The sequence below is a fragment of the Oncorhynchus masou genome, chromosome 11 (genome assembly GCF_036934945.1).
Source record: "Oncorhynchus masou masou isolate Uvic2021 chromosome 11, UVic_Omas_1.1, whole genome shotgun sequence".
NCBI lineage: Eukaryota > Metazoa > Chordata > Actinopteri > Salmoniformes > Salmonidae > Oncorhynchus > Oncorhynchus masou.
Window position 1 is genome coordinate 40,480,280 of NC_088222.1, and position 23,973 is coordinate 40,504,252.

The 23,973-nt window shown below is 40.8% G+C and overlaps 2 protein-coding genes across 3 annotated transcripts; both read right to left on the reverse strand.

Annotated features, from left to right (window-relative positions):
• Positions 1-2,085: 2,085 nt before the first annotated feature.
• fkbp6 (FKBP prolyl isomerase 6) lies at positions 2,086-10,483 on the reverse strand. Its single transcript, XM_064977182.1, has 9 exons — positions 10,298-10,483; positions 9,746-9,863; positions 8,337-8,426; positions 8,052-8,254; positions 7,657-7,776; positions 5,992-6,189; positions 5,376-5,485; positions 5,220-5,294; positions 2,086-2,356 (listed from the first exon to the last, which is right to left on the reverse strand). The coding sequence occupies exons 1-8, from the start codon at positions 10,367-10,369 to the stop codon at positions 5,222-5,224; spliced, it is 984 nt and encodes a 327-aa protein (XP_064833254.1). The 5' UTR covers positions 10,370-10,483; the 3' UTR covers positions 2,086-2,356; positions 5,220-5,221.
• A 1,904-nt stretch (positions 10,484-12,387) lies between these two features.
• LOC135548704 (E3 ubiquitin-protein ligase rififylin-like) lies at positions 12,388-23,913 on the reverse strand. Of its 2 annotated transcripts, none has more exons than XM_064978556.1 (7): positions 23,757-23,913; positions 20,873-21,051; positions 17,190-17,327; positions 16,541-16,858; positions 16,075-16,285; positions 15,813-15,836; positions 12,388-15,542 (listed from the first exon to the last, which is right to left on the reverse strand). In XM_064978556.1, the coding sequence occupies exons 2-7, from the start codon at positions 21,041-21,043 to the stop codon at positions 15,361-15,363; spliced, it is 1,044 nt and encodes a 347-aa protein (XP_064834628.1). In that variant the 5' UTR covers positions 21,044-21,051; positions 23,757-23,913; the 3' UTR covers positions 12,388-15,360. The 2 variants fall into 2 exon arrangements, with proteins under 2 accessions (XP_064834628.1, XP_064834627.1); XM_064978555.1 differs by lacking the exon at positions 23,757-23,913 and adding an exon at positions 22,659-22,802.
• Between the last annotated feature and the right edge of the window lie 60 nt (positions 23,914-23,973).

The window sequence follows — 23,973 nt, forward strand, 5'->3', positions numbered from 1 at the left end:
CAGTCATTTTTTTTTATTAAAGTCTATTCTGTAAACATTACTCGACAGCATTCATGGATTATAAACAAATGTGGTTGCTCACCCTCTAACATAAATACATGTTAAAGTAGCATAACTTTGCAATTGGACAGACTTTTGAAAGTCATGCTAAAGTGAATTTGGATGAGTCCTGATTCAAATAAGCCTGCACTCATCCTTTTAAAGTCAATAGGACAGACACACGGGGGGGGGGGTAGCAACTCAAATAACAGGCAGAGTATATCCCTGAAATGGAACTGAACAGTAAGAGAGTGAGAAATAAGGGTTGAAGTTTTTGTAGCCCCAAGCCTGAGACATGTGGACCAAACCAACAGCATAGCACTGAACCCTGGCCTTCAGTCCTCCCAGATAGGCCCATACCTGTGCATGAGCTGAACAGTATTGTGGACAGATGTGCATTGTCTCGGTCTTCCATCTGCGTATGATACTGCTACGCAAAAGAAAAACATTGAATTTGAAAGTGCTGGAAGTCTATTGTTGAAAGGTGAAAATGTAACTGGCAACACCTATTCCACATTTAGCCTGAAGTTTTTTCAAAGCACAATTTACAAAGCATCAACTACATTTAAATGATCTCATCCAAGTTAGTGTTGTTGACAATCTAACCCACAGAGGAGCGACTCTCCACAAGATCTTCCCACCCCATTTCAAATGCCTGATCACATTATAAAACGGGTTGTCTTCAACCTGCACCAATGACTATAGACCTAGACATTAATAAATGAGCAGCTCTAGCCTTTTAGACAAGACTTCATTGACTTGACTCCTTCAGCAGTAAAAACATCATGGTTTCCCTTCCAATCATATTACAGAGTAATTGGAATGGCTCTGGGTCCACTGTAATGATGGAGCCATCTCACGAACAGCGACCACTTTAAACAAACACTGGGTGGGAGAGTTTCTCTGCTTAACACGTGGTTAAAAAGCCAAACACTTTTGCTGAAGGTCTCCGACAAAGATCCTTGCTGAGGCACACTCGCCAAACACACATGGCACGCTCGCTCTTGGACGACAACGGTAGACGGAAGCCACATTGCCCGGGCGCTCTGCGGACAATCCCGCCCCACGCCCAGCCTAGCGGAACAGGTCAACATCTAGGATAAATCTCAGGTCTCATGTGGCTTCCTCCCTTTTTCCCCCCCTACTCCCAACTACACAGATCTGAAAACACAGGTTAAAGCAATAGAGTGGATACCCTAAAGGAATGTGCGTGCACTTGTCCAGTTCTTTCACACCAGTGTAAATTAAGGAAACAAAATGAGACACTTGACGACCAGACCACCATCAACTCAAGCGCCACAGCTCTTTCCAAAACCTCCTCCGATCTTGGAAAAAGGGCCACAAGTAAACTGTAGTCCGGTTAAAGAAATTCCTCATCTATGGTTTCTGAAACCGCCAGGTTAATTTGGTAGATGAAGTGATAATGCTCAGTCATGCTGAATGCCCAGAGTTGTCATTCTTTCCAGTGCTTACATACTGGGAGCACTGGATGTTAACCGACAGAGCGGAGTGAACAGACTCACTGGCCACCATGGCAAACAAGTTCTACCAATAGTAGAACCTTTTCATTTAATACAAATATATGGATGTGTGTCTGGCTTTATGGGAGCTTCTAGAAGTACATTTAGTTGCTCCCAACATAAAAATACATTATTAACTTGTGCGAGTACATGAGATTTATGATTGAGAGCCGAATACAATCAGGCATAAGATCCAAATATGATTTTATGAGTTTGGCTACGAGTGTCAAAACCAGGGTGATTTAATGCCGCTGTCTGCATAATGAAACAGCAAAATCGATAATTGTAACATTTAATTTGTTGAACAAGAACGCCTGAAAGCTACTCCTAGTGTGGCTGAAGAGTTTGTCAATGGTATCAAGAAATCTGCCTTGTAAAACCAGCAAGTTATTCCAACTGGATTCCATGAACAACGTCCTCCAATTCAGGTTTCCCCAGGAATACATTGTATTGATCGTTTTTCTGAGAATTGCTTGAATTACTGGGAGAATATGTTGATTCGGACAAGTAAGACAAGATAACGGTATGTTTTGGAAAGAGGCTTTACTTCTTGAATATACCTCAATAAACAACCATAGCCCCTGAAAATATTGTAAGATGAACACAAAAATACATTTTTTCACTCTATAATTTCACTCTGTGTCCAACTGCAGTTGGATTTGGTGTACAGAATAGCTTTCTACATTTTGGTACATTATGAACAAAAAAACTTGAAATCAAAGTGAATATATCTACATATTGTAGTGAGGCTTGTGAGAGTCTTTGGTGTTGACTTTAAGTTCCACATACACCATCACCTGCAACAGAATGAGTCCAAAATTTAGCTCCAGACACCGCTCTTTTCACACACTTCTGGAACGCAAGCAGGGCAGATCCCACCATGTGATACAGGGAGGATACCTCAGCTGAACTGGAGTGTGCTCAAACCCTTTGAAGAGCACCCAGAGCATGTAGTTAACATGATTCCTGAATTACCCTCTGAAGCCTTTGATCTTAAGAGAGCGCTGCCACTTGAAGCTGAAAGAGCAAGCAGAGGCCTTTCTGCACTGCTGCCATTTTCTGCTGCGCCGGGCATTTTATGTACAAGTGTCTGGAACATATGCATATTTATGTACCGCTGGAAAAAAACATGCTCCCGACAAATCACACTCGAGATTCAGTCTGTCATCGTGTTGAGTATAGATAACTGAAATTTCTCTTTATGTGAGCTGCCAGTGGATCTCATGTTGCATCTTCCAATTCCACATGAGCTCTCTAAGCCCATAGCACACTATCATGGCCATTACGCTTCTTAGCACCCTTAACTCACTTCTCACTAGAAGTTATCGCTGTAAATATCCATACCCTTAAAACAAGGTGGATGTCTAGTAGTCGTCTACAACACTGAGCTAAATACCAAATCTGACATTGTGTTTATATACACACACACATATACACACACACACACACACACACATAAACACACACACTGTTCAAAAGGTTGGGGTCACTTAGAAATGCCCTTGTTTTTGAATGAAAAGCAAATTTTTTGTCCATTAAAATAACATCAAATTGATCAGAAATACAGCGTAGACATTGTTAATGTTGTAAATGACTATTGTAGCTGGTATTGTCTGATTTTTAAAAGAATATCTTCATAGGCATACGGAGACGCATTATCAGCAACCATCACTCCTGTGTTCCAATGGCACGTTGTGTTAGACAATCCAAGTTTATCATTTTAAAAGGCTAATTGATCATTAGAAAACCCTTTTGCAATTATGTTAGTTACATGTGGCACTTTTTCTAAGCTCGGATGAGGTTTTGGAAAGAGCTGTGGCGCTTCATTCGATGGTGGTCTGGTGGATTTTTTAATATATATTTTTTTTTATTATTCATTTTTTAATTTTACCCCTTTTTCTTCCCAATTTCGTGTTATCCAATTGTTAGTAGCTACTATCTTGTCTCATCGCTACAACTCCCATACAGGCTCGGGAGAGACAAAGGTTGAAAGTCATGCGCCCTCCGATACACTACCCAGCCAAGCCGCACTGCTTCTTAACACAGCGCGCATCAAACCCAGAAGCCAGCCGCACCAATGTGTCGGAGGAAACACCGTGCACCTGGCAACCTTGGTTAGCGTGCACTGCGCCCATCCCGCCACAGGAGGCGCTGGTGGGCAATGAGACAAGGATATCCCTACCGGCCAAACCCTCCCTAACCCGGACGATACTAGGCCAATTGTGCGTCACCCCATGGACCTCCCTGTCGCGGCCGGTTACGACAGAGCCTGGGCGCGAACCCAGAGTCTCTGGTGGCACAGCTGGCGCTGCAGTACAGCGCCCTTAGCCACTACGCCACCCGGGAGGCACTTAAATTCATTTTTTTACACAATCTGACAGACCGAAAAGAGTCTTGGTGTTTGTTTGGGGTAAGATGTGCGCGCAGTGTGAAGTGGGAACCGCGTCTCCTGTTGTTTAGCCCTTCACAACATTCTGTAGCCCAGGGCAGTACCCACACCCCAAGCGCTGAGGAACCTGAAGGGTGCATCTCAAAAGTCCTCAAGTGTCTCATTTTGTTTCCTTAAAAAAAATTAGTTATTTTTGCGCCTGTAATTAAACCCACAAATGCTGATGCTCCAGATACTCAACTAGTCTAAAGAAGGCCAGTTGTATTGCTTCTTTAATCAGATCAACAGTTTTCAGCTGGGCTAACATAATTGCAAAAGGGTTTTCTGATGATCGATGAGCCTTTTAAAATGATAAACTTGGATTAGCTAACACAACGTGCCATTGGAACACAGGAGAGATGGTTGCTGATAATGGGCCTCTGTACGCCTATGTAGATACTCCATTTTTTTTTTAATCTGCCGTTTCCAGCTACAATAGTCATTTACAACATTAACAATAACTACACTGTATTTATGATCAATTTGATGTCTTTCAAAAACAAGCACATTTCTAAGTGACCCCAAACTTTTGAATGGTAGTATAAATATATAAAAATATATATATATATATATATATATATATATTTTTTTAAAATATATATTTATACTACTATTCAAAAGTTTGGGGTCACTTAGAAATGTGCTTGTTTTTGAAAGACATCAAATTGATCATATTAGGGTTTTAGTTTTTGTTTCTGGGCTTCATGTTGTGGTGGGGGTAATTCAGCTTCGACGCACAGTAAATATCTATCGTGCATGATCAGATACTAAATCAGGATAGAATTCCAATGCAATACAGTGCATGTCCAAGGCATTTCTACCAACCAACACACGCTAACTCAAAATGATACAAATCAAATTCAAATATATTGCCCTAAAGCCTGTAATAATGGTCACCTACTTTCATTAAAAAATAGACAAACTGTATACAGTCAGGAACATGGAAATATGACAATACAAATATGACATTAAAACCCACTAGATTGGGTTGTCTTAGATGTGCACCGATGGAACATTATCTCTCACTAAAACAGAGTGAAAAGGGGCAACTATGTGAACTGGATACCAATCGTAAGATATGTACTGTATGTAGGAATCAATCAATCAATGCTTTTGGATTGCATTGTTCCTACAGCGCCCTCCTGCGGCTAGCACAGAAATAACTACCACAGAGTGGAAACGGATGGATGCATTCACATGACCAAGGACACACTCGCCAACAAACATGTCACCTTCACTTCTTCACAAAGTCAGCAAACATCTTGGAGCACAGCTCTTTCTCTTTGTCCAAACAGTCCTTGTAGTGTCTGCAAAAATAACAATATTTTGGTTGAGTCATATGTGTCGCAAGGGGGAAAAAACAATGAATGTCAGGACTATTATCTTACATGGCAAGCTTCCTCAGGAGATTGTTGATGTCGACGTCAAAAGGTTTGTTGGCCTGAGCCATCGTGAGGTAATCCTGGGCTTTCTCAAAGTCAAACAACTCCAAATAGGCCTGAGGAAAACCCTCTGGTTGAAACATCTGTAGGAAGATCTCAATTGCATACACCATCGTACTCTCTCCTTGTCTCCTTCTCAAAAACCCATTGGAGGAGAAGGTAAGAGGGGCAGGACCTCTGGCATTCTCCTCCAATGGGTTTTGAGAATGAGACAAGGAGAGAGGACGCGAGGAGAATACAATTGAGATCTTCCCTGTGACTGATTCTTTCCACAAGTGAGCTTTCGCCAAACATGCAAAACTCAAATGTGTGAAAAAGAGAACATATACGTTTTAGGATCATTATGAGACGCTATTAATGCAATGGTTATCCATTAAACATATGGTCATACTAAATGCACCACCTGAAAGATTTATTTTCTTACTAAATAAAGATAACATTGTGTGGATCCCCTTCAGCTCACCTATATTTCATATTCAAAGGCCAAACCATGATGCCAAAAACAATCGCATATGGCAGGCACACACATGAATATAAATTCACCCCGCCCTGAGGGTCTGACCTGACCACAGCGGAACAGGGCCTTGGTGTTGTTGGGGTCGATCTTCAGGGCCTTGTGGCCATATTCCAGGGCTTTCAGGGGCCTGTCCAGGCGGAGCTGGGTCAACGACAGGTTGAGGTAGATGGGCAGCTGCCCCGCCACAATGCTCCTCTTCTCCTCCTCATCCTCCGCCTTCCGATTCCCCAGCAGAGTGACCGCCTGGCCAGACATATGGAGAGGTTATACAGTTGAAATCGGAAGTTTACATACACTTAAGTTGGAGTCATTAAAACTCATTTTTCAACCCCTCCACATATTTATTGTAAACAAACTATAGTTTTGCCAAGTCAGTTAGGACATCTACTGTGTGCATGACAATAGTAATTTTTCCAACAATTGTTTACAGACAGATTATTTCACTGTATCACAACTCCAGTGGGTCAGAAGTTTACATACACTAAGTTGACTGTGCCTTTAAACAGCTTCGAAAATTCCAGAAAACTATGACATGGCTTTTGAAGCTTCTGATAGGCTAATTGACCTAATTTGACATAGATTGTTCTTTTTGGGGAAATTTCCTCTGGTCTGATGAAACAAAAATAGAACTGTTTGGCCATAATGACCATCGTTATGTTTGAAGGAGAAAGGGGAGGCTTGCAAGCCGAAGAACACCATCCCAATCGTGAAGCACAGGGGTGGCAGCATCATTTGTGGGGGTGCTTAGCTGCAGGAGGGACTGGTGCACCTTAGAAAATAGATGGCATCATGAGGAAGGAAAATGATGTGGATATATTGAAGTAACATCTCAAGACATCAGTCAGGAAGTTAAAGCTTGGTTGCAAATGGATCTTCCAAATGGACAATGACCCTAAGCATACTTCCAAAGTTGTGGCGAAAAGGCTTAAGGGCAACAAAGTCAAGGTATTGGATTGGCCATTACAAAGCCCTGACCTCAATCCTATAGAAAATGTGTGGGCAGAACTGAAAAAGCGTGTGCGAGCAAAGAGGCCTACAAACCTGACTCGGTTACACCAGCTGTCAGGAGGAATGTGCCAAAATTCACCCAACTTATTGTGGGAAGCTTGTGGAAGGCTACCTGAAACGTTTGACCCAAGTTAAACAATTTAAAGGCAATGCTACCAAATACTAATATATGCAAACTTCTGACCCACTGAGAATGTGATGAAAGAAATAAAAGCTGAAATAAAATCACTCTACTATTATTCTGACATTTCATTCTTAAAATAAAGTGGTGATCCTAACTGACCTAAGACCTGGAATTTTTACTAGGATTAAATGCCAGGAATTGTGAAAAACTGAGTTTAAATGTATTTGGCTAAGGTGTACGTAAACTTCCGACTTCAACTGTACGTATACATCAATACGTAGAAAGTTATTCACACGTACACTTCTACGTAGACACAGTAGTGCGTGTACACACTAACGCACTCATACACACAACAGTGTGCTTGTCAAATTTCACACACACACAGCAGTGTGCTTATGAAACTCAACACTTATGACAGGGAACCAAAACTTAAGCATCACCATCACCCCTCTCATTCATTCACATACATGGAAAGTTGACATGATGCTTCATCATAAAATAATGCTGAAACTAAAATGAAGGGGCTCATTCGAGGACATAACATTTAGGACGTGACTGATGTGTTTTTCTGACGCTACCTGCTTGTAGCGATCTTTTGCGTCCTCGAATCGACTGTGGTTGAAGCAGCGGTTGCCAAAGCTGCGCTCTGTGTCGACCACGTTGAGGAGCATGGACAGAGGAGCCGTGTTCTGCTCCTCCTGGCGGAAGAGAGGGGTTTGGGAGCGGCAGCCAACAAAGTCACAACTAATCCCCAGTAAGCAGAGATGCATGACCTGAAATAGTCCCTTCAGTAAAATTGTACAACCGCAACATGTTTCTGCATCTCTATTTAACCCAATAACATATCTTAGCTCCTTCCATGAGGTAGGTTGACATTATCTGTTACAAAAAAATCAACCTGGTCCTGGAGGTTATCGCCACCAACTTTGAGAGATACCGCACTGACTAAATAAAAGGCTCCTAGTGTCCTCACCGGACTCATTGCGAAGAACTCATCCACTTCGGCCGAGTCGAGGAAGTCGAGGACCTGCACCTCGTAGAGCACAGTGGCTACAGGAGGAATGAGTGGAGGGCAGCCCATCGCTCCATAGGCGTACTCAGGCAGGAAGAGAAAACGAGAGAACTCGCCCTTCCTCATGGTCAGAATACCAAGCTCAAGGCCACACAGAGTCACGTCTGTAAGGTAAAGGTGTATTAATTGTTTATGAAGCCACATATGAAAACCAGTTATCTCAGAGTGCCATAGGCTACAGCTTACCTCTTCCAAGCTTCATCATTCGAGGGTACTTCAGATGGCTGGTGGTCTCAAATGGTCGGTCAGAGTACTCCAAAAATCCAGAGAAATGGACTGAAGGAATATTAGCAGGGGTTCAAATCGGCACAAAAAAAAACATGCGGTGTGTCCCTAAGGTGTGATCGATTGCATTTTGTCCCAATAAATATGCAATACATATGCTTTAGGCTACATTGTAACGTAGGGGTCTATAACCTTTTCTAGCATGAGGCCTTCATTGAAAAATGTAAACATGTTGCGAGCCAGAAAAATAATTCTAGCTGTCAGAGGCACATTGTTCTTCTCTCCCCTGCAACTCTTCCCCAGGTCAGTAGTTGACATGAGAATGTACTGCACTGTTTTCCCAAATTATGTTCTTTCCAAGTTTTAGATACTTCGATTTTTACTCTCAAAATTACAATTTTTCATAGAGAAACAACAAAATGAAATGTTCGGAGTCCATGTCAATTGCTAAATCACATCAGAATACTACTTTTTTAGGTCTGGAATAAAACTAACAAATATATTTCTCAGTGTAATTCCCCTTTAATTGTGCATCAAGCAAGTGAGAAATATGCCGGTCTAGGGAAGGTTCTGTACTGCTGCTGCTCATTTCATGGCAAAGTTTATAATAGATACAAATTATATACTTCCTCATGATATACACTCCCGTTCAAAAGTTTGGGGTCACTTAGAATGTCTGTGTTTTTGAAAGAAACAATGTCTACACTGTATTTCTGATAAATGTAATGTTATTTTAATGGACCAAAAAATTGCTTTTCTTTCAAAAACAAGGACATTTCTAAGTGACCCCAAACTTTTGAATGGTAGTGTACTTCTGCCAGGTTAGCATGTATTTAATTGAGAAGGTTTTGGAGATAGTATTTCTGTCGACCCACAAGATGGTTGTCACATCAAATGGATACACACAGAGTGACAGAGAAATGTGCGCACCACACAGACAGACGGGGGCATAATTGCTGGAAATTAATTGTCAGATATTGCGTTCGGTTTGGCTTTTTAAGCCAATAGTGGCTAACCTGGGTGGGATAATGTCAATGTTGCATTGATCAGATCAGAGTTTCCCAAACACGGTCATGTTATGCTCCGCCCCGTGTACATTTTGTTTTTTTGCCCTAGCACTACACAGCTGATTAAAATAACCAACTCATTGTCAAGCTGTGATTATTTGAATCAGCTGTGTAGTGCTAGGGCAAACCCCCTGGATTAGATAGTAGCTGGAAGTGTCTGATACTGGTCAAATTGCATATACTTTCAGAATTGTTTGGCAAGCTACTCATAGGTGGGCTGCGAGCTACTGGAAGCTCACGATTGACCTCTTGGAGACCCCTGTTGTAAGGGAACCTAAAGAAAAGAGTATTATATGAAGGTACTTGATACAGATGAATCTCTTGGCACTGGTGGGCCTTCTCCAGGTTGGACCACTTCCTTCAGGATCCCTCCATCGCCCAAGAGGTCCTGCATCTGCTGGCCGAGACGGTGGAAAGGGCTCTGACAACAATAGACACAAGTTTTAAAGTTAACACCATCCTTAGTTGATTTTTTTTTTTTTTAAGGTTGAAAACAAAGGGCACAAGAAAACGAGTTGTCAAAACACCGTTTTATATATTTGATAAATAGATAGTTGAAAATAAATTCTGCAAGGTGGCACATGGAGCAAAAATAATTTGGCGTGATAGAGATCAAGCTCGCAAGGCTGCTGCAGCAGAAAACTACGCACACATTTCTATACATTTATTTAATACAGCTTAAAGTGTAGCCAGTCCTCAATAGAATGGTATAGGAAACCTCCCTATTGATATGAAGGTGTGAAGTTTAGCAAATAACTGTTAACATGTTGAGATCAAATGATGTAGCTAACTCGCTGGCGATAACTAGCCATAGCCATATTTTGACACTGGCTAGCCTCCCATTCATCTCTTTACCGGAGTATGCGCCAGCGCGTGGGGATCCAAAAACTGCTGAATTCTGGTCGACAGTCCGTTCGCTGACATCATTTCATCGAAAGATGATTGCAATTTTCAATTACACTGTGCCAGCATTTAACTTTATAAATAATTTGGGTAGCTTGCACGGACAGATTTCCCACAACGAATGTAGCCAGAAGGTCATTAGGGTCACCCCACGTGAGGCGCAACAGAGATTCTGGTCACATATTTTCTAAACCCAGAGGCGTAACATCCTATGACTTCCGGGAACTTTTGCGAAGCAGACCAGACTTGATTTTGGGGTTTGAGAAGTCAATGAGAGAATTAAAAAAATCTTCCTTAGTTGTTAATTGTCTTGAAATCTAATGGCACAACCTATACTAGTAGTTGAACGTGGTTTTACTCCAACCTCGTGAAATGACAAACTAACACGTTTGCGTTGTCGTCAAAAACAACTTTATAATGGAGTGACGCTGATTTGATGGCCTGCATATGTACTGTTCCGTACGAGACTTTTAGAACAGATGACGTGATTCTACGCATAATGTATCTTGCCAACGTCGCCGTGATTCGCCTACAAGTGTGATCTGGGATTTCTTCAAACTGTACTGTCTTTGTTCTGGATTTCCTCTTTGGGTGCACTGATGCATTGCTATACGGAATCATTGGGATGTCACCTCATTGAAGTTGACAGATTTAGTGCAGGGAGGGACATCCCAAGGATCACTGACCTTTTGACATTATTCAATCACAACCAGAAACCTATTTAGCGGTTGACATCTCCTTTTGCACAATGCTTCTTTTTAGAGGTTTTTCATAGGCTTAATTACAGTCTATGGTCATAGAAAAGCCCAATGTACAAATGGAGTTTAAGTCTGTTGGGGTACTTTATTATATTTTTATCAATATAAAAAATGTCCAACAAAATATATGCACAAGAACATCAATATGTTTAATACATTTTCAAAAATATAGGTTTTTCTGATTTATAAATCCTATTAGCTTCCATTGTAGTTAAGAACTGATCCAGCATTTAGCTCATTTAGCCAATACTACTGAATACATATTTAAACTACAACAAAGGCAATAGTCCATGCTAGTAATTTGACAAATGTACAACACGTTCAATAATATTTAAAATGATACTGTCGCATGGGATTATTATATACAATTTCACAGTTGTTGAACAAAGTTCAATCATACGAAACACAAATAATTCTCCACACATACAGTTATGAGTCATTCCAAGTGTTTTCAAACTGCCTTTTGTCAGAGCAGTCTTCCTTTCCACCCCCCCAAAAAAACACATGCAAATCTTTCCATTAAAGTTGAACTTCATATGCTAATAATGACCCTTTCCCCCCCTGGGGTGGGATAATGCAGACTAATTTCTGTGTTCTTATCTAATAACTAGTGGTGGTGTTGTTAATCACCTTTAGCACAACTCTCCATAGCAAGGCATTTGCCAAAATTACAACTCACTGTTAAAGAATCACAGATATGATAGATTGTCAGATTTTTCTAAACACGTCCAACATTTCACAATAGTAGATTGATTAGTCTTCCAAATACCAAAACACCTCCATTTTAAAGTCACCAATAACAAATTGATATTAATATCTAGGTCCTCAGACAGCGATACGAACTACAGGACTCTCGTGGCAGACTAGGGACACCAACATCCCACACACACATGACATTAAGTTTTTATCTTGTGCCTTTTAAGGCCAATGAAATACCATCAGGAAGAAGGCAATATTAAGAAGTAATTTCTTGAAATATTCTAATTAGTCATCTGCTACACAGTTCATATACTGTTATTAAAGGCCCAGTGCAATCAAAAACATGATATTCCTTTGTTTTATAAATACGCATTTCCACAATGAGGTTGGAATAATACTGTGTGAAAATTATAACCCTTTTAGTGTAAGAGCTGTCTGAAAAAAAACGCCTGAAGTTTTAGCCTGTTTTGGTGGGAGTTTTGGCCTTCCATGTTGTCATCACCATGGGGTAAATTAGTTAAGTTCCAAACCTCCCCACTCAAACCTCTCCCAGAGTCCTAGCAAAATTCTTGCTTGAGAAATTGCTCTTTGCTTAGAAGCTATTTTTATTTATTTTAGACAATTTTAAATGAAAACAATCCATACTTAATTGTTACCCGGAAATGATTTGATAGAGATCAAACACGTCTGCACTGAACCTCTATCAGACCTTGCCTTTAAATCAGATCCTCAAGGAGCATTACACATGTTCATGGGCTATAGTATATGTGGAATATATTAGCTTTCTTTGTTGAAGAGTGTTCTGTTAAGGTACATTCTACTGTTTGGAATGTTTAGATCTTGGGTTGGGTTTCGCTAAATGTATACACACGTTTTCACATGCACAGAAAACACTCCTCAGAGAGAACTGACTTGACTGACAGCCTGGCTTGTATAAACTGATGTCCAGGATAAAAACAAGATGGGTGACGAGATGTTTGTGAAAAGATCCAGATCTCACGACACTGATATATCTTGTTTCACCTGCTCTCTACAAACTACATGAGATGATTCATATTGTTCTTGCATGATATTAGCATAGTTATTAACAAAAGACATATCAAACGGACTAGTGTAAAATCTATTTGCGATATTGGCAATTTGGCAGTCACAGTAAGAAATGGTTTTGTTATTGTAAACAACTTAAACCAGTTACATTCAGTTCAGGCAGACCAAGTATCTGGGATAAACGGAGTCTATCCCAGTGGATACGCATTCCCTAAAACAGACACATTAATTAGTATAAGTGCATTTTCCTCATGATCAGTTTTATGGTACATTCATTAGCTATAAAACAAGATATACAGTAGAAAGACCATTTAAATGCAAACCATTATGTTTCTCTATAATTTGAAAACATGTTCCATAAAAAGTTGCAGAGGGCTGCCAAACCATTTCAATTCCAGGCAATTTGAGAAATGCACTGCAATAAAATTGCCTCTAATTTCATATAAATTCAATCTCAACTCATTTACCGAATTGCCTAGAGTTGGAATAGAATTAACCAAGATCCTCCTTAAAGCTAGAATCCTTAGTTGCTACATCCATTTAATGAATGATATATACCCATTGATTCTTGAAGATTATAACGTATAAATACCTCATGAGCTTAGTTTAACTTGTCATACCCCATGAGAATCCAAAATATAAGCTTGTTTTACTTCAATGTGTATAAACAATGTAAATCTAAACAAACACTGTATAGCCTTAAAACATGATTAAAACTATAACTTTGATATCATGGATGGTCAGTCCTTAGCTCGGTCTATGAATCTGAGAGTGGTTACATTTCTCCATGTCCATCCCTCAGCCTTATACTGAAACAGAGGCGGGGTGGCTCTTTGTTATTGTTTCAATGATCAATTCTAGCTTTTAAAACACTCCCACAAACAAAGTAAATTCGCAGAAAACTTTTTTTTTTTTTTTTAACTAGTAGATACATTTAATCAACTCGTCATTAGGAAATGAGTGTATTCAGTGCACTACGTCAGCTAAGTTAATGAGCACTCTTCTGGGGCACTTGCTGATAAGAGAGAGGTGGTGAGAGCCTTGAAATAGAGACATTCTGCTAACGAGGTCAGTTCTCTTTCCCCCAAAACTAATTTGGGGTAAGGTCATGGAACCAACTTCAAACCATTTATGACCCGCAGAGAATAAAAAAGAAACTGCATATCTACTGTGTAGGGTTTACATTTCAGAAAAAATCCCCATTGTGGCTCATTTAAAGAACTATTAACTATTACCTTCAAGTCAATGCGTGTTCTGTTCCAGTTTTGATACAATATCTGCAAGTTAAAAGGGTAATTTGACCATAAAAGGGCGAATGAAGCCAAGCATTATCCCCTCCTTGACCCTCCTCAAGTACTTTCAGTGAGCTACAAGCAGACTTTTGTGTTTAAAGGGCTGTTTCCACTCCTAAGATGCTATGTTTAACCACCACACAGATGTGTCTGAAGGATCGCCAATAAGACAGATAAGGCCTGGGTTCTATGCTGAGCAAGTGCACTGCAACCTAAAGATCTCTGGACCACAAAACCAATTAACAGAACAGCTGGTTTGCAGGTACTGAACTTTAAGTGTGACAATTGGAGGGCACAAAACAGACCTTACCACTTCAAGTACTCCGTGCTGCACTTAATACACCAATTTCACAACTAATGCATTGCATGCATCAAATATTAGCACGTTCATATCCAAGCCTTGCTTGGGGCGATAAGGTTTGAAATAAACGGTTTTGGATATTTTGGTCTCGACACACACCGCTTACTTGCACTGTCAAAATGGGGCCCTGAGTGTTGCTTCCATTGGTCAAATAGCACCATTTTGGCCTTTCTGTTTTGTTACGAGTGTTGTTAATCACTAGTCAAATAGCACCATTCTGGCAACTCTGTTTTACTATTGATATGCATAACAGAGTAGCCTAACATGTTCCCTCTCTTACCAAGATTCAGCATTTCATTCATTGCTAGAACAAATACCTTTTTTTATATTCATTGCTTGTTAGTCGATGCCCTCTAGTAAGGCCCTGTGTTTCTCAGCTATGGAACTCAGTTGTTTCCCCGTGCACACAAATGCAAAGACAGAAAAATGCAATATAACCTTGCCTGTGTGTGGGGTTGAAATAAACATGATCTCTACCCAATAACCTCAGAATTTGAAAAGGTACTGCTGCCCTCCCATGCAAAGTGCCAATATAGTTTGGTGTCTGACTGGCACCAATGTGAATACATGATACCTAACTCTTTTGAACAACAAAGTTACAGTACTGAAATATTGAGGTCTTGTAAAATGCTGAAAGTGTAGAAACAATAGGTTCAGGTGGAGTAGAAAAACAGAGAAACCAGAAAAGTGGAGGCAGGTTATTTCTCTGGAATGCCGGCAAGAGGAAGACTGATTGAATGAGTGAGAGTGTGCACTACAGAGGAGTGTATTCTTGTAGAATATGCCATCTCTGAGCAGTGGTGGCAGCAATGCCATGTTGTCCTTGGTATCCACTGTGTCCCTCGTTGTGGCCATGCATCAGGACCTGAAGACGTGCACCGCCCGTACCACGTACTGTCTGCAGATGGGGCACTCGCTCATGCGCTTGCCACACTTGCTGCAGGTGACCATGTGGCCACACTCCAGCAGCACACAGTCAATGGGAGAGTCCATGCAGATCCGACAGAGGTTCTCCTCCTGGCTCTTGGGAGCTGCAGGGTCTATGGCACAATGACATGGAAAAGAGGAGAGGTCTCTATTGAGTGTGGTCTAAATAACTCTATTTGGGTCATCTTTCATTGTTTTATATTTGGCAGGTTGCCCATAACAGGTTACATTTAAGCAGAGTGGGACCAAATTGTTACTACGGAGCAATGGTATGATTTACATAAACTTCCAAGTGTTCCTCAAATTGTGTTCCAGCCCTTTGGCAGTAAAATGGTTTTCTACACCGATTCTCTTGTCTTTTGAACTTGAAACAAGACCCTTACCTTCTTCATTTTTTGTATTTGAAACTGGAAAAAAGAAACAAAGAATTGAACTGATATTAATTTTGAAAAATCCAGGATAAAATTCCACATCATCCCCAGATATAATACAGTATATGCCATTTAGCAGACACTTACAGTAGCCTACAGTGAGTGCATATATTTTAATACATGTGACCCCAGCGGGAAATGGCATCCACATCCCTGGGATTGCTAGCGCTTTTACAAAATGAGCCTCACATGACCACATCCTGGAAATGCTCACCTAGGTTCTGGAGGTCCTTCTGGTCGTTGTAGAGGCGGGTGACCCTCTCCATCAGCTCCCACTTCTCGCAGCAGCCTTTGTAGTTGACAAAGTTGCGGGCCAAGATCTCCTTGAGCTGGCGCACGCTCAGGCCCTCGATATCCTCCACGCGGCTCAGGTCAGACAGAGAGGCTCTGCGGCCGGGCATCAGGGTCTCCTCGCTGTCCGATGACTGCAGGAACAGGACAACCATGGAGGTGGGTCAGAATAGTAATGTGTATTTTGTCTGGTCTCTTTTACTTTTGTCTGGCCCGTGTATATTTTTCCACATCTTTGAGTTTGTCAACAACAGTGGTATGCTACATTTTAAAACAGGGAATTAAAAAAAAATCATAATAACATTGATTATCCTCTTGGTGGTCGTAGGCATCCCTCCATCTAACAGCTACTGATTAATCAATCCCAAAACCTTGAACTTAGTGTTTACCTCTTCATCCTCATCCTCATCCTCCTCCTCTTCTTCTTCCTCATCAGAGATCTGCTCTGATTCTGCCTCAGGGGCTGATTGTTCTGGCTGCTCTGGGCTCAATGTGTCGGGGCTGGTAGGGCCCTGTGTCTCGGGAGGGGACGGTGTGTCTGGGGAGGGGACATTGTTGTGAGCCCCGGGCTGGGAGGATACGGTGTCACTGCTTCTGCTGGTGCTGGGGGTCTGCTGGCCCAAGACCAGCTCAACCAGCTCCTCCTTTTCCCGGCACGTCTGGGTGGGCACCTCGTGCAGGTGGAGGTAGTCACGCAGCTCCCGCACCTAATTTTTGGGGTTATTGTTGAATTTCATCTGTCACACACTATTTATAGTTTTCCTACTCCCCTTGTGTAATAAAAAAAACTCAACTACATTACCATGTTTATAAAGCAGTTACTAATGTACTCATGTAACATCATTACAACAACTTAATACAATTTGGTAATTGTAATTAAAGTGTTATTACACAGATAAGAGTAATAGAATGAAAAGTGTTACTGCTTTAGCTTTCACCTGACTTAGCTACAATATATGTAGCTTAACCTAATGCATGTGTCCTTGTTTATTTTCCATTCAATTATTTTTTTTAAATACAAAAACAAAAGCAGCACACCTTGAGTCTCATCAACTGGGCGCGGTCGAAGAGGGTTCCGTGAAATCGCTGACATGTGTGGCAGAGGCGCGGGCATGGCGGCTCCAGCTGCACCGAGCAGCGGCCACAGAAGTTCTTCTTGCAGTCCACACAGACATGCTGGGGTAGGGAGAAAGGAGGACAAGAGGGTGAGGGTGAAACTCTTACCAAGAAATGAACGGTCACTGAAAGAATAACAGTCCGTGTGTGTGTGTGCGTGCGCCACACAGCCTTTTGTTCCAGCTGAGCACTAGACTAGAACCTTATTGTTGAGAAGTTGAATCAAAAGTGTTCGCCAAAGATGTGGTAAAGAGGTCAATAGACCTTGACCAAATCAATAGAAATGACATGGAAACGCATGGAGGAGAGATGCCATGGGGGGAAGAGATCCCGAATCTTCTGATTGTCCCCTCCAAAACAATTAGCCAACATTTAGGCTATTGTTATACAGTGTGAATTACACATACTATGTTGATGTAAAAATCTAAGTACAATGCTTGTCAACACCAATACATGTTTTTGTCATCGTCACCAATCAACTGCATTGCAGTCAAAAACAACTGACTACCACCACCACCAAACTCTCTATGCTAGCTATGCTACCAGCTTATACAAACGGAGTTAGCATTTAGCAGTCACTTCTTCTAAACCTGAAAATGGACTACTTCGAAATGTTATGCAGCGAAAACAGCCAATATATCCAAATCAAATTTAGTTACCACATTGTGGGCCTGTTCCAATACATCAATCATGACGGATTTGACGAATATTCACTTTGTTAGATGAGATTTGTCGAATGTGTGCCAATCCGGCGTCCTCCTGTCCCCCACGGTCTGTGTTCCATTACCTCTTTACCGCATCTATACTGTACTAAAAACTATTCAAAAACTTCTCACAAAAATAACTGTCACCTCTGGCCCACAGCTCTTGGCAAATTTATAGCAAAGATGAGATCTTACCTCCATGTAAACTGGTGATGTAAGTAGGGTTGACCCCAATTAGTCGACTGGTAGATCGTTTGGTCGATAGGCTGTTGGTCGACCGAGATTGTTTTTGTCAAGCAGTAGCAAATATATATATATATATAAAACATTTTATGGCACGAGACACCTGTCGGATTCGCGCCCATCTCAGTGAACCAATCCATTGCGGAGGCCGCAGCGATGGCACAGTCCAAGAAGAAGAAGGGGAGTGTGGCTAAGATGCACAACACAAGTATCTCACCCGCCAATTTGTGCACGTTCATTGTTTCATAACCTCATTGTGTGAATAGTTTGCCTTGATTGTTAGTGTCTATCAATTCCCCATTACATATAACCAGTAGTAGACTACATTTACCAACAATTCCTAATTTACAATGTTTGTATGGTTATGGTAATTTCTGTTAATGCATTCAATATATTATTAGTCCAGTCTTTTACCATTCTCATTGTCAGAGTGGACATGTTGTTTGCAGAGCCCACAACCTATGCTACACTTGTGAGAAACAAGTTTTGGTTTATTTCCTTACATTTACGAGTTGTCAATTTAGTCCATTGTCTTTTGTTTGAAGCACTACGGTCAAATGTTGAGTAAGGACACGCACCTAATTACGCATAGAAGTAGGCCTATAGGCGACCTGGCCTGCGCACAAAAGTAGGCATATAAATGTTCACATTAGAGGATCTGATAGTATTTCTGATTGGCTTAACGCACCACGACTAATGAGCTGTGGAGCTTTCTTCCCCTCAAACAGCAAGCAAACAAAGTCTATTTTTACATCCATTGAGAATGACAATATTTCCTCAATGTATTAGAAAAATCTTTCGATAACTACTTGGTGTGAAAGGGAACACGGTCATGCTCTGATCGAGTGGAAACGTCATAAAACAGATCTGCCTGATGAGATCTTATACAGCGGTGTCTGTCCCGAGCTCACTGGTGCAGTAAATTCTGAGTGCCCAAAATATTTTATACAATGTTCCAAGTTTGCTAGCAAGAGCTTCAGGCTGGACACAACTAGTTGATACAATGTTTCAAGTTCGTTGCAGACAGGCCATATGTTTTTTTTTGTAAAATTGTAGCCAATTTTCTACCTGCAGGCTGCAATGTTTTTATTTGTTGGCTTTATGTAAGCTATTTTTACATCATTGGCAATACTTTTAGGTTTGTATCATTGTCATTTACAACTTTTATTAACCACATGACAATGATTTTGAGATTCAAAGGCATTATAAATTAAATGAAACTGTTCCACAAAAAAGTGCATATGAAAAACATAAGTGGCAAGCAGTTCGTTAGAAATGGTAAGATAAATTGGCATTCCACATGAGAAAGGTTGCCGACTCCTCGTGTAGCCTATTACCGGCAACTTCAAGAGAGTAATGGCAGAATCTACGAAAGCCAGCAGGAGGAGGATAGTCGTTTCTCTCTTCATCTCTGGCTCCCTCTTGAGTAATTTGTGTCTTATTTCATCAAACAGCATCAGACAAGAATATAGTTGATTTTATTAAAAAAACATAGGGTGTGTGTGTAACAGTATAAATTTAGACCGTCCCCTCGCCCATACCCGGGCGCGAACCAGGGACCCTCTGCACACATCAACAACAGTCACCCACGAAGCATCGTTACCCATCACTCCACAAAAGCCGCACCCCTTGCAGAGCAAGGGGAACTACTACTTCAAGGTCTCAGAGCAAGTGACGTCACCGATTGAAACGCTATTTAGCGCGAACCATCGCTAACTAAGCTAGCAGTTTCACATCCGTTACATATATATATATATATATAAAAATACACGTTCCAAAATGTCAACCACTTGATTGGTCGAAAGAACAGACGACTTTCGGGAGACTAAGTTTCAGAAGAAAGTTATTTGTTTCTGGCCATTTGTAGCCTGTAATCAAACCCACAAATGCTGATGCTCCAGATACTCAACTGGTCTAAAGAAGGCCAGTTTTATTGCTTCTTTAAATCAGATCAACAGTTTTCAGCTGTGCTAACACAATTGCAAAAGGGTTTTCTAATGATCAATGAGCCTTTTAAAATTATAAACTTGGATTAGCTAACACAACGTGCCATTGGAACACAGGAGGGATGGTTGCTGATAATGGGCCTCTGCACGCCTATGTAGATATTCCATTAAAAAAATATCAGCCATTTCCAGCTACAAAAGTAATTTGCAACATTAACAATGTCTACACTGTATTTCTGATCAATCTGACGTTATGTTAAATGGACAAAAAAAAATAAGCTTTTCTTACAAAAACAAGGATATTTCTAAGTGAGCCCAAACTTTTAAACTGTAGTGTACATTTGTTAGTGATTTAAACAGCCCTTAACTTCCCGCTTTGATGGATTCAGAAATACAGCCACTATTGTAGAAGTGTCGACTAGTGCTGTATTTGACAATCCAGAATGTGAGCATCACTGTGTTCTAAGACTGACTAGTACAGGCCCAGTTACTGATATAGTGAATCGTAAAAGTCTAAATTCTAGTAATTCTGTTGACTAGCAAATCTGTTACTTTGGAGTCTGTAGCAGCTCATCTGTATCAAATCCTCTTGGGTCTATGCTGTTCCAGAGTTTCAAGTCACACTCTACCCACAATTAAGATGAGAGCTGGCCAGCCGGCCCTCCTTTCCAATATTAATCAGGCTGTTACCCATTGGTTCAGTGCCTCTTACCTTTATAGCGATGGTGTCAAAATGGCCTCCGCAGGCCTTGCACAAAAGTTCGGGAGAGATCGGGGATTGGCTGTTGCCCGAGTTTGTGTAGGCCTGGCGCCATGAGCTGCCGTTTTCTTCCACTGTGGCGGTAGGTTCCAAACAGGACCAGCTACAACAGGATGTCCACATGCTCCTGCCTGTTCACACAAAATACATACCCAGGATATACATCACTTTCTCATGGAATTTAAATCTTAATTCTAATTCTACGGATTTACATCACAAAGGATGCCTGGTAGGGAAATTGAATTGCAGAATAGTGTAACATTGCTTTCAGATTAATTATGTAGACGTGTACATACTGTAATCCCATTCTGTATTATCTGAAATGTTTTTATTTGGAACAATCAACACTGAAAGGGCAATATTTCACGCTCTAAATAAATAATATAATCAAACCCAAGATTATAAAGACTTTGTATTACATTCCTTTTGCTGCAATCAAGTGCCGGAGATTCTATCAGTGGTGCGCAGGGGAATGATTGTACTCAAATAGTACAAAGCCAAGAAACATTCAGCCATCATTTTAAATTTTTAAGTAAAGCACAACCTGAAATGAATTAAATGAAAACAACTGATATTCTTTGGACTTTAATTCACTGAAAAAACTCACAATTTCAACAACTCTTAGCTACATTCAGAGCTGTTTCCATTATGGCCTATAATTTGCTCCTACGCTCGGACTGAATCACAGTAGGAGCAAACAGGAACAAATGTATGATCAGATCGGTGGCGAACTGAGTTCAGGAACAATGAGAGTGCTGTGTGTCATTGTTATCAGGGCTAGAATTATGCATGCCTGATACTCTCCCTCAGTTAAAAGGGGCCAAATGGGGAAGATAGAAAATCGAGACTTCTTAACTGTTAAAACGTATGTGTGAGGAGAGTGAATGCTGATAGCTACATTTTATACTGTATGTATAGGCTTGGAACAATAACGAATGTATCTTTCATATTAGTGAGAAATCAAATGTTTTTTTAAGGTTCAATTACTACACATCTTTATAGGGTTAGGATTTCCACAAGGCCATATCTCCATGTCATTCCACTTGTTTACGAAAGACAGACGGGAGGCCTAGGCAGCCACCGGTGTTAATTAGCTATCTAGTTTGCTCTGAACACCTGCGTGTAAGGGTAACTGGGAAGGAAGAGTAGTTCTACAAATGGAGGCACACATAGCTTGTGGATCTGTGCAAAACTGATACAATAAGTATATTTTTATTTTAAAGATTATTTCTTGCTGATATGAAAGATACGGGGCATATCAGCATGTTTCGAAACCCGATTTGAATGCGATGATTATCGTTCTAAACATTAAAACACAATATCAGAATTGTAGTTCACATAAAGCCAACAGTGGGCGGATGTAACCGCTGAAAACCCTTCGTGTGTAGGGTTTTCGATAGCTATTGTAGTTGAATCCTACAGTGTGTTGTCATTTTAAAAAACGTTGGTCCATTGCCTCTAACTTAATCATAGATCATACTATTGATCTTGTGTTAAAATCCAGGAAGTGGGATTAAGTTATGTACAACCCTTACTAGCCGTATTTGATTGTAACGCTAAAACGTCGGTAGAAGTTACGGTGATGCGCCTGCAGTTTCTGTTTCTGGCAATAGTTTGAAGTTCTATTCCTGATATGAAAATGCTGCATGTTGCTTACCAACTGAACTGTAACAATGTATCAACTCCGTGGCTCTCTAAAAGAAACCTGTCGACAAGTTTATTACATGAAAAGTCTTACCTGTCGACAGGTAGGCTTACGCACAGAAAATTGTTGTGTGGCCTATTTAGAAAAGTCTACGAGAAATGCAGGCTACCAAGAGACTTTTCTGTAACAGCAAACTCCAGGAAGAACCCGACACAGCAACATTCCCCAGCGCTTCCACTCCCCGCCTAGCCTATCATCGCCAACCTCCCAAGAAGCACACGCCCCGTAATTGAAATTGTACAAAAAAAAGTACAGTAGCAACGCACCTGTGAGTCACAAACTAGTCTGCTTAGGAATTGTGAAATGGTGGTCTCTGATTAGTGTCATGGTGGATCAGGGCAAAAATAAACTAGTCAATTAAATAAAAAAATGTCATGCTCAGAATTTTTATTTTTGTAGACTATCATTATTTTAAGGCAATTAATGCGTCATTTTGTATTGAAATCGTCATACATTCATCTAATGAATAATGCGGGGTATTCTGTTGTACATGGCATTTTATTGAGAGAAACTCAAATTAAATATTCTAAAAACACAACAATGAATAGGCAGGCCTATTGGCTGTCTTTTCAAAATACAATAGGCTACTTCTCTCCCACTTAGTATCGATGTAGGCTAAATGTACTGTACAATGGGTGTTGATTTAATACAATCTATAACAATTGCTGTTTTAATTATACTACAATGTGCCTGAGTAGTGGTGACGCCTACAATAACTTGGACAGTGGTAAGTAGCATAGGCCTCCTAAAGCGCACATTGCAAAATGGAAATCAAACCATCATCGGTTGGTTTTTCCTCCAAAATAATTGATACATAAGTGCGTACACAATATAGAGACATACGTCGTCTACAATGAACTATCCCTGTGTATGACGCAAGGGCGTGTGATCGTCTCTTTAGGAATGGTCCTGATGCTGCATGGTGTTTCATTTCACTCAGCCATTTCGAATGGGATATCCCAGATCATTGCCAAATGCATGGGACAAAAATTAGGGGTGACATCTTTGAACAATATAGGCGGTATGCCTCCATTTTGTGATGATTTGACATCATGCAACAACTAACTGAGATTTTGACATTCCTCACTCTAACTGGCTTGACAGATCGTAGTGATGCGCAAGCGATCTTACCTGGGTGACCCGGAGCAAATCCTCTTTGTAACAGCCATCTCGTATTGCTGAGTTCAGTTTGGCATCAATGTTGAATCAATCACACACATGCGATGTCTCAAAGCCAGGTTTTTGGCGTAGCCCTGGTCCACTGTGTTGTTCGATGTCTGGCCATACAACCGGTTGGCTAAAAATCTACTGATGGAGGACAGCTAGCATCTTCAAGGAAATGACGTCA